The sequence below is a fragment of the Gastrolobium bilobum genome, unplaced genomic scaffold, assembly GCF_033153095.1.
Source record: "Gastrolobium bilobum isolate Gb01-03AN ecotype WA unplaced genomic scaffold, APGP_CSIRO_Gbil_v1 utg50887, whole genome shotgun sequence".
Classification (NCBI taxonomy): domain Eukaryota; kingdom Viridiplantae; phylum Streptophyta; class Magnoliopsida; order Fabales; family Fabaceae; genus Gastrolobium; species Gastrolobium bilobum.
In genome coordinates, this window is record NW_026897800.1 from 25,047 (window position 1) to 35,810 (window position 10,764).

Here is a 10,764-nt window from a genome sequence, read left to right on the forward strand (position 1 = left end):
GGATCATGAGGGAGAGAAGAGGGACAAAAAAATAAATAAATAAAGGTGTGAGTCTCACCTCTTTGTGAGAGTGAAATGACACAAGTTATGTCATTTAAAAGGACAAACACTTTCCCAATTGATAATTGCATCCAAGAGGTACAAAGGTAAAACTTAATGTACAAGACTTCCAAACTTTTGTGTCAAAGGGAGTGCATCCTTGGCAAAAATTTACATGATCGGTTCATGTGAAATTTTTGTCTATCTTTCTCTTCACATACATTAAATAGGTGAAATTTAATTATCACTAATGAAGTAAGAAATAAATATAAAAATTTCAGATGACGCAGTCATATAAAATATTAACACGATAGGATTTACTCCATGTGCTAAATGAGAAAAAAAGTATAATTATATGTAAAAGTATGGAAGTGAATTTTACGCATCATTATCTTTAAATTTTTGCAATTTTGCAAAAAGATGCAAATAGACGATTTTTTAGACTCAAATCCGTGAAGGAAAAAAAAAAAAAACAAGAAGCATATATATGTAAAGCTAATTTACTGAAAACAAACCATTCCTTTTGGGTTGAAAACATCATAGACAATTAAATCTTAACAATTGAACCAAGATCTTAATAAACAATACAGTGTCACACCGACAGTTAAAAATTGACATTACTAGACATAGAATCATACAGCTTCTTAAACTTTCCCTGTATCCCTTTATTGTGGTCCATACTTGTAACATGCAATCCTAATTGAACCTTCTGCAATTGCATCTGATCTCTCCCTGGTTCCCAGTAAGAGGCTTCATGTTACCCATCTTGATCATGGAAGTTTTAAAGTCTTTAGCAAAAGCTAATAGGCTCCTACCATATAACTGCACCAATTTATCACTTTGACTGCCTTGTCCCTTGAACAGTTCTTGATCAGAATGCAAGAGGCCCTTTTTCTGCATCAATGCCGTATAGTATGTAGAGTCAACTCTTGCAGGAGTGACATCCAATGGTTCTAAATTGTTATCTCCTCCACTTCGAGGGCATATCTTCCTCAAAGATGCTGCAAAGTTGGGGTTTATGTTGGTTTCATTGTAAATCCTGTTCCGGTATGTAGTGCACCTGGCAAATCCAATGGTGTGAGCACCAGAGAGGGCTACAAGGTCTTGCAAGTTCAATCCATGAGAATTGAAGTTAGAAATAAGCTGTGAGAAGCTGAAAGTTGGAGAAGGAAGATTGGCATTTGCAGCAGCCTTGCTTGCGGTCCTTGCATCTCTTCTTCCCAACAACACTTCGTACCAAAAGTTTTGACCTCCCAACTGTTATAGTGACAGTAGAATTTTATGTAATTTTTCATATTTTTGCATATAACCAATTAGAACATGTGAGAAGGAGGCAATGTATCCTCTAATGTGACGTAATCTTAATCATTTTATAGATAAATCAACTATTATCATTCACTTTCTATTTTAGGGTTTTATTACTCTAGTTTCACTGCAGAGAATAAATTCTCTGCATTTGACTCATCCTATAAGTGGAGTTCACAAAATAGTGAAAAGATAAAAAAAAATTCAAGATGGGGCCATCAAATATTGTGTCCGCGGGAATAACCAACTTTCTGGTGTGAAAGGAGAAAACAATTTCTCTGATATTTTAATATATTATTTGTAAACGTTGATTTGTCTATAAATAACTTAGATCGTCTCATGTCACCTAATGTCATATGAGAGGATGAATTTCCAAGAATGAGATTTGTGTAACACTTACTATGGCTACAGAATCACGAGCTGCTATGGCTAGGATATCTGCGCATGACACCACAGGGTGTTTGCAAGCTTTGTCAACGGCTGCTTTGATTTCATCAACCACAGAAAAACCTCTAGCTGAATTAATATTAGGAAATGCTGTCTTCTCCCCAATGAATTTACTGGTGTCATCTAGCAGAACTGATCCATCACAGCCCTACGTAGTTTCAAATATTCATATTTCAGTAAACTACATTATAATAGAAGAGACATGTTCAAATGATCATGTGTATGTTATCTTGGTTCTTAACTAATGGCATTGGGAATAATTTTTAATATATAAGGAGAGGTTTTAACTTAGACTATACCAATTAAATAATACTGTTATACATATCATTTTGCAGCTCGCAAGACATGATTAACTTTTTAGCTTTAGTTCAGTTTAACAGTAAACGTCAATGAAAATTGAAATTTTACTAGAAGTTGTAAATTGTAACTACATTATATAGTTTTTATTAGAAACAATAATGGAAGCTAACAGCCATGAATTAGGTATATAGCATTTTCCTAGCAATTTAAAATTAGTATAATTCATTTCTATAACGTGATTTTTGTCTGTCTGTGACTTGCATAAAATAATTAAGAGTTCAATTATAATATTGCTAGGCCACTGTATGGTACGTGTATGATACGATAAGATAGAAAGTGGTTATATATGTGAGCAATAATTGCAAAATTAGCATAATATATAAGGGATTGGTACGTTCAATCGGTATAAAGTCCCTTTCAATGTATGCATGCAATGAACTTAAAAAAAACATTTTCACTTTGACTAGAAGAGGGGCTAGAGAGAGAATTCGAGAGGCAAAAATAGGGGCTTGTTTTAATTTTGTTTTCAAAAATAGTTTTTTAATTTTCAGAACAAAAAATAAAAAATGATGTTTGATAATGCCTATTTTGTAAAAATTGTTTTAGAAATTATAACTATTTTTTAGTTTTTAAAATTAAATTTAGGAAACATGTCTAAGTTATTTTCGTTTTATGTTTTGATTTTTAATTTTCAAAACAAAACAAAAAATACATAAAACACATATTTCATTATCTATTTTACAAAACAATTTTAAGAAGAAAAAAAAAAAACACAATCAAACATTCCATAGATTTCATATTCCATATTCCGAGAAGTGAATACAGGAAAGTAGACTACAACAAGGACTCTCAATTGTGTCTAATTGATTATAAAGCCTGTTTTGCAACTTTTCTATTTAAGTTAAAAGTTACTTTTGAGCTAAAATAAAAAAAATTTAAAAATTATTTGATGATTATATAAAATTGTTCTGATAATTTTAAAAGAGAAAAGATAAAATAATTTATTATTAGGATAAATTATTAGGGTAAAAGATTTAAAATTTATAAATACAAGTTTGAAATAAAGGTAAAACTGTAAAATAAATATGAGGAGTCAAAAAATATGGCATACATATTAAAAAAAAGCTCATATTAGTTTTTAACTTTTAACTTTTTTTTATTATAAAAAAACTCTTTCTATAAAAGCTTTTATAAAAACATGTATGGTTAAGCTTCTACTCTTGAAGAGAAGAGAAGTGAAATATAAGACATATCAAATTAAAGCATAATATTGAGTAAGCAAGTTTTATACCATCGAATGATCAACATCACTTTAATTATTCTATTAAAAAATACATTTAAAATAAAAGACTATAATATCTCATGAAATTAATGTAAGCAGTAAGAGTTGTTAACGTTGTAACTTACATTAACAAAGCAATCATGGAAATGCAAGCGCAGAAGAGATGCTCCGATGCGTTGCTCACGGATTATTGCTTGTTGAACGACTGACTTTATGACTGGCAATGCCTGAGGACATATTTTATCATAGAAATGTGGAGAGAGCTGTGCATTTGTAGGGATCAATAATGTGACCAAAGTAACCATAACAAGCACAATCAATGTTTGGATATGAGAAGCCATATCTTGTTGTGCTTGCATGTGAGGCTTTCAGCTAAGATGTTGCTCTGTGAGTTACAACATAGTTTGTTTATATAGAGGGAAGGAACAAGGTCACCATTAGCCCTAGAGCCTCATTAGTCATTAGTCAATAGTGTACTTTATTTAATTATTAACACAATATTTTAGTTCATTACATGCCAAATGGTTTGCACCCGATACCATTGACCAATTAAGATTGAATGGAAGATACTGCATCAAATGGAAAGGAGGAAGCCACGTGGCCAATTCTCTTCAAAACAATTGCTTCAAATATAGTAGCAGACATTTCCTCTAACTTTTAGATAATGAACTTTTAGCATATTGTGGAACATTTCTATATAGCAAAAGAGCTGGCAGCCAAACCCAAGACCCATTTTTCTTCTGTCTTTATGTAAATCTGTTTAAGTAAAAATATTTAAATACTTTCATCAATTAGCTATTTTTTAATAATTATGAATTAATGCAAGACGTGCCAATAATACAGTAGGTACAGGTCTTATTTAACAATAAAGTTAATAACATCGATCCAAATAGCATGTGTGATTATATCTTAATTGTTTTTCATTGATCTTTTTTTTTCCCTTTTTTACTCTTAATAATTTGTTTGTTGCGGACAAAGGGAACTTGTTTTCTCGTGTAAAATTATAAATTAAATAGGATTGGCATAGAATATTAGTGGAGAATGCAGCAACGATGGTAAAAAAAAGACACTGAAGATGACGGGGTTATAGAATGGAAATGGAAATAGTGATAAAAGACGATGGCAGTAGAAGTGGTTGAAAGATGCCATGCAATAACGACAAGGTTGACGACGGCGATGGTGATCGGGAATTACCACCGACAACGCTGTCGGTGCTAACAACTTGCCAGAGTATATCAATAATAATAACTTTTAGAGTATATAAGCAATAATTATAATAACTTTTGTTTTTGGTATTTAAAATTGTAATTCTTATAAAGTTGAGAATTGGATGTTTATAAGAAAAATTGTTTTTTTTTTTTTTTTTTAATTCTATGGAATCATAATTCTAATTTTAATATGCCAGAAAATTGTAACTTTAAAGTTCAATCCAATTACAAAACTCAACTTCATGGGCCTAACAACACATTAGTGTATAGTATTTAAGCTTACGTAATATTATAGGAATCATGGGCCTAATTTAAGTAATGAAACCAAGCTCATTGAACAACACTTGATCTAAAAGGTGGAGATAGTACTATAAATGCAACCAGCTTGTAATTGTTTTCTTAAAAGCTAATGCATTACTCTCCATATGCTTTTAACTTAATCCTGTGAAATAAGATTGAGGCATCATCTTCTCTGGTATCCATAATTTCCTTTTCTGCAATTTCAATCATAAAATTTGTCAGATGCTGATGATTATCTGTCAAAGTCTTGTCCATAACTCACCACGCTATTGATTTAATCCCGTGATCACAGGATTAATCATCTTCGCTGGTATATATTAATTTTTTTTTTGTGCGATTTCAAGCACGAACTTAGGTGGCAAGTAAAATACTAAAATATATTTTCTTGGCATTGACTACCTAAACCCAGCTCGTCAATTAACTATACACAATTTATTATTGACTACACAAATTACGAACGGAAATACGGAACTGCTAATATTCCCAACAGTTGTTGGACAAGCAATTGATTTCTGATGCATTCTTAAAAGATTCAAGGTCATTAATTACAATAACAATGAAAGGTTAAGAGACAAAACCAGCTACCGGAATTACATATAGGAAAGGCTTAGAGCCAAGACAATATATCAATAACAAAGCTACACTACAAAGAAGATTTGTTGACAAACTTAAGGAAAAATCAACTGCTAGGGTAGTGCCTGAAGAGCAGCAACTCTTTCAGCTACCACTATTTCTTCTGCACCCTAACAAAGATGTGATTTGGAAGAGTTGTTCCTTGGTTGTAATCTGTCTGAACTCTGAAGCACTAATCATAGTGATTCTCTGTCAAAATAGTCAATTGAGGACCCCCGGTATCAAGTTAAGTCCAACTTATTACCAAATCAACAAAGTCTATATCTCAGCAGGAGGTTAGAGATTAGAAATGTTATTGTTACGGAAACAAAGTGGAAGAATGAGTCTGGACTATCACCTAAGGCCTAATCTTTCCATGAAATGGCAACAAACAGTACAATTGTCAAAAGAGTACCATTGCCGTCATCAATAAAACCACCATCAAAACGCTATAAAATAAATCAAGTAAAACCACATGTAAGAAGCTGACCAGAAAACTTGGGTCAAAAATTAGCCAGTGGTTGTTATATAGGAGAAAGAACCAGAGAGCCAAAGAAGGTTTACAACAAAAGGAGCTAAAGTGTCCACTTAAATTCAATATCCATATGAAATTGATAACTATGTGAATAGAATCGTAACAGGCATCTGATGTTGATGTACCGGCAGTTCTTAACTTGGTTTAAGTATCTCTAACAAAAAAAAGGGTTTACGTCCCATATGTGATTAAGATAGAGCAAATATTTCAAAGTGACCATTTCAAATTATTTTAATGACCCAAGTTTTATGTATTGTCTAATAGGAAAATCTCTGGTAAATTGTGTTGGTCAAATGAACACAAAAAGAACTCCAACCAACGCTTGGGTTGATGATTTTTGGTGTTACTCACTTGCACATGATTGGAAGTTGACCCAAATCTCTATCCCATGTGGTTAGAGTCATCTTATTAAACATGATGAACCAAACAAAACGATCATAAACTGAGAACTGGAAGGTGATAATGTATGAACTTTATTTGGCAAGGAGAACATGTATAGAACTTAGGTGATGTACTTCTCCTGATCTTGAGCAAGAGAGTTTGACTTGTCCAGTTTTGGATAATTTCCCCATTGTTTTGGAGTATGGTAAGGTGAAATGGGGTCCCACACATTTAGGTTTGAAAACAAGTGGCTTATTCACCATTATACCTTTTGTTAAGGAAGTCTGCAATACAACTTCAATTGAGGGCTAGGTAGACTTTAAATTCACCAGGAAATTAAAAATTCTCAAGGAAAAGATAAAAGAGTGAAATAAGTCTGCTATTGGTGATATCTGAGTTAGGAAAGAAGAAATTCTGAAAGAGATTGATTCCCTGGATAGATTGGAAATAGGGGACAGTCTTACCGAGGATCGTAGTGTTAGGAGGCAGAAGAAGAGACTTGATTTAGAAGATGTTTTGCTCAAGAAAGAAACAAATTGGACACAAAAGCATGAGGCTTCTTGGCCTAAGGATGGGGATGTTCAAAGTTATTTCTTAGAATATTCTCTAGGAGATGAGGGAAAAGCTTAAACAAAAAAGTTGAAGCTTGAGGATTGTAGTGCCATTAGGGATATTGAGATCATTGTTTCTTAAAGGTTTTACCCTGACTTGTTTGTTGAGGATATGCCCATTAAACCTTTAATTGAGGATTTATATTGGAGTCCCATTACTCCTGATAAGGCCAGTTGCTTGGAAAGCCCTTTTAAGAAGGAATGAATTCGTATGGCTGCTTTTAGCTTAGGAATAGAGAAAGGTCCTGGCTTTGATGGTCTTACTTTTGCTTTTTTTCAAAATAGTAACCCTGGCGTATTGTCCTTTTGGGACCCGGTGATTTGTAAGATTTCTATGAGTTTAGACAGCTAGAACTTGGAAGTGTGTCTTTTTCTCTCTTAGGTGCGCCTGGGTAATACTCATACAGTCTTGTTTATGTAGCATCCCTTTATACTTTCCCTCAATCTTTCGCATTCTAGTGGCTGTGGCTCAGAAAATTGTTAGAATTATGAGGGATTTCCTTTGGTCAGGAGCCGATGTTTCCAGTTGAGACCATCTTGTTAGTTGGGAGGTTTCATGTAGACCTGAGAAAGGGAGGCTGGATCTTGGTTATTTGGTATACAAGAATTTTGCTTCAGCAGTTAAGTGGCTTTGGCGTTTTCCTTACAGTCTTCCTCTTTATGGCATCAAACTACTCAAAGTATGGTTTGTATCCACATGATTGGGATGCCAATTCCGTGACTGGGCTGTTCATGCTAGTGAGCTAGTCCTTAGAAGTTTATCTCTCAGGGTTTAACTATTTTCAGACCTCTCATTTGCTTGACTTTGGGAGATTGTTCTCGGATTAAATTCTGGAAGGATATTTGGGTCGGAGTTGTTCTTGATGTCCTAAATTTTTCCTAGGCTTTTTTGTCTGTCTACTTGACATATATACATACATATACTGATATACATATACACCTACGTATGTACATGTGTGTGTACACACTTGCAACCAAGCATGTTCCATAAAAATTGTAGAGGAAGATAATTGTTCCATAAAAATTCTGGACATATATATACATACATATACTGATATACATATACACCTACGTATGTACATGTGTGTGTACACACACTACACACTTGCAACCAAGCCTGTTCCATAAAAATTGTAGAGGAAGATAAATGTTCCATAAAAATTCTGGACATATATACATACATATACTGATATACATATACACACACTTGCAACCAAGCCTGTTCCATAAAAATTGTAGAGGAAGATATTTGTTCCATAAAAATTGTGGACATATATACATACATATACTGATATACATATACACCTACGTGTGTGTACATGTGTGTGTGTACACACACACTTGCAAGTTGCAACCAAGCCTGTTCCATAAAAATTATACACCTACGTGTGTGCGCGTGCGCGGGCGCGCAGGCACGCACGCATGTGCATGTGTGCATGCGGGCGTGCGTGTGCACGCGCACGCATGCTTGTGCGTTGCAACCAAGCCTGTTCCATAAAAATTGTGGAGGAAGATAATTATTGTTAAAAATTCTGGAATTATGCTCCACCGAAATACACCAAACTCTATGTAAAGGGCACAATGCCACAGCATCATTTTTTTTTTAATCCTTTCTACTCTCAAAATCTTTATAATAAGTGCATAAATAAACTTTCAAATTAAACATTCATAAAGGTGATAATAACAAAATATAACTCATCATTCAGAATAAGGATACTAATCAACTGTTGCTTCTTTAAGCCGGTTACTTAGTTGAAGAATCAAGTCAAATGATCATCTAATAAACTATTACATGATATTGGGTATTATTCCTAGAATAGAAAAATGAATGAAAAGGGATTAGAATTACATGGTAATTTGTATGAAAACTTGCAGCGAGATCACCCTTGGTGAATGTTCTGTATAGCTGCAGTGATACTTTTACAATCATATTCCATGGTCTTCATCCAGTTCTCAAAGTCTCCAATTTCCTGAGTTCAGATGAAACTCGAAAGTTTATAATAAGTTAAGAAAATTTTATCAAAATAAATAAATAATAAGTTAAGCACAGAGTACCCTTTAACTGACTTTATTCTGACGATTAACATTGCACATTCGCACTCCAAAGAAAATATACAATATATAGGACACATTATAGTAATATATACCAAATGCAATAAGAAGACACTAAACATTAATCTTCTCCTCCTATCTCCATCTTTATAACTTGATCATATGATTGCACACAAGAAATCTCTCAAAATAAAGGATTCTAGGTAAACAACTGTTTATCCCATAGTTACTCTACCTCATGATTGATGCCTATTTCCAGAGTCAAACACCTGCATCAACCTTTAAAGTTGAACAACCTAAATTACAGGGACATCTTCTAACCATAGAACCAAAACCCTTAAGCTTCTCTTAAGTCAGAAAGTGCGTATAGAGAAACGCAAAATTGTATCATCAATCTAAAGCCCAATGAATATATTTGACAAGAAGAAACTTGATAATCTAGGTTTACTAAGGTCCAATCAAATTAAGAAAGCGGGCATCTCAGTCACAGCCTTTATTGTGTACCCTAATTTGTAACCAAATAATAACAACAACAACAATCATTTACAAATAAAATTCTATAAAATACCCCCAAAAAATAGCACACTGATAATCATAATCAAGGTTGTGGTTTTGTTACATTTTCCTCTTAATTCATACAAGCTAATAATTTTTTAAAAAAACAAAAAACAAAAATAATAAACACCCATCTCAGATTTTAGTAAATGCAATCAATTGATTGAAATAAAAGGGATAGGGTATATATACATATATAGATACGAATGATAACAATGAAGTACCTTAACAGCGGTGTTGAGAGCATGAGTGGCAGAAAGCCATTGATCCGTTTGCTTGATGAACCTTGTGATAGTGGCAGCCAGAGCTCGAATTTCGTGCTCAATACGCTTCTGGTTGATGAAGGAATCTTGCACACCACCATCCACAGCTTCCACCAACAGATCCGAAACACGCTCGGCTTTCCTTATTGCGTCCTTCTTCGCTTTATCTGCTTCCATCGCATACCCAAGTGAAAACAGTTAAAAATGAGAAATGGGAAACATAAAAAATCCAATTTTGAAAGAAGAAGGAGAAGAGACCAGTGTGGTGAGCAAGTATGAGAGAGTTGTGTTGGTGAAGGTGAAGCAAATGCTGCAGAGAAGCTTCTAACCCCTTTGCCTCTGCGTCCATTCCTTTTTTTTTCATTCAATTCTATTTCACTCTGTTCCCCTCTTTTTTCAGTCTACGAAACACTGGCATGTTGGTATTCACCTGAGCAAGAGGCACAATGTTTTTTTTTTCCATTGATTGCACACAGCATTATTTAAAGGAGTCAGTATATTCTAACTACTAACTTACTACCCATCACATCATCATGGATCAAAGGGAGAGAATGTTAAAAAGTTTTTGAAGAGAAAAAAATGTTAATCTAATAGTGATTAAATAGGTAGTGAGTTGGTAGTGAAAAATTTTGGTAGTTAGAATATCCCTCCTCTATTTTAACATAGGGAAAAATATATGAAATCTTTTAAAGGATATAATCTTATGTCATTCTAGATCCTAATTATTGATTTTGTTCATCACTCATTATAATTTATTGGGTCAAATTTAATAGGCTCAGTTTACTATTAGTTAATTAATAATTTTAAACTAATATATTATAACTGTTGATGAATAGAAATCAACGATTAAGATCTAAAATGACATATCTTATCC

The 10,764-nt window shown here is 33.4% G+C and overlaps 2 protein-coding genes across 4 annotated transcripts; both read right to left on the minus strand.

The window, feature by feature from the left end:
- Positions 1-735: 735 nt before the first annotated feature.
- Positions 736-3,714, minus strand: LOC133310428 (peroxidase RIP1-like). The gene is made up of 3 exons (XM_061511362.1): positions 3,499-3,714; positions 1,745-1,939; positions 736-1,296 (listed from the first exon to the last, which is right to left on the minus strand). The coding sequence occupies exons 1-3, from the start codon at positions 3,712-3,714 to the stop codon at positions 736-738; spliced, it is 972 nt and encodes a 323-aa protein (XP_061367346.1).
- Positions 3,715-4,998: 1,284 nt separating this feature from the next.
- On the minus strand, positions 4,999-10,336 carry LOC133310442 (biogenesis of lysosome-related organelles complex 1 subunit 1). Of its 3 annotated transcripts, none has more exons than XM_061511381.1 (4): positions 10,149-10,336; positions 9,852-10,057; positions 8,870-8,990; positions 4,999-5,075 (listed from the first exon to the last, which is right to left on the minus strand). In XM_061511381.1, exons 1-3 carry the CDS (start codon positions 10,252-10,254, stop codon positions 8,901-8,903), a joined length of 402 nt encoding a protein of 133 aa, XP_061367365.1. In that variant the 5' UTR covers positions 10,255-10,336; the 3' UTR covers positions 4,999-5,075; positions 8,870-8,900. The 3 variants fall into 3 exon arrangements, with proteins under 3 accessions (XP_061367365.1, XP_061367364.1, XP_061367363.1); XM_061511380.1 differs by lacking the exon at positions 4,999-5,075 and adding an exon at positions 5,420-5,703; XM_061511379.1 differs by lacking the exon at positions 4,999-5,075 and having other exon boundaries at positions 8,631-8,990.
- Between the last annotated feature and the right edge of the window lie 428 nt (positions 10,337-10,764).

Excerpts from the sequence above, each read along its gene's own strand:
- LOC133310428 (XM_061511362.1), bottom strand. The coding sequence starts at position 3,714 with ATGGCTTCTCATATCCAAACATTGATTGTGCTTGTTATGGTTACTTTG. Across the intron at positions 1,940-3,498 it reads TCCATGATTGCTTTGTTAAT|GGCTGTGATGGATCAGTTCT; the intron begins GTAAGTTACAAC and ends GAAACTACGTAG. Across the intron at positions 1,297-1,744 it reads CTCGTGATTCTGTAGCCATA|TTGGGAGGTCAAAACTTTTG; the intron begins GTAAGTGTTACA and ends TCACTATAACAG.
- LOC133310442 (XM_061511381.1), bottom strand. The coding sequence starts at position 10,254 with ATGAAAAAAAAAGGAATGGACGCAGAGGCAAAGGGGTTAGAAGCTTCT. Across the intron at positions 10,058-10,148 it reads CATACTTGCTCACCACACTG|ATAAAGCGAAGAAGGACGCA; the intron begins GTCTCTTCTCCT and ends CGATGGAAGCAG. Across the intron at positions 8,991-9,851 it reads CTCTCAACACCGCTGTTAAG|GAAATTGGAGACTTTGAGAA; the intron begins GTACTTCATTGT and ends ATCTGAACTCAG.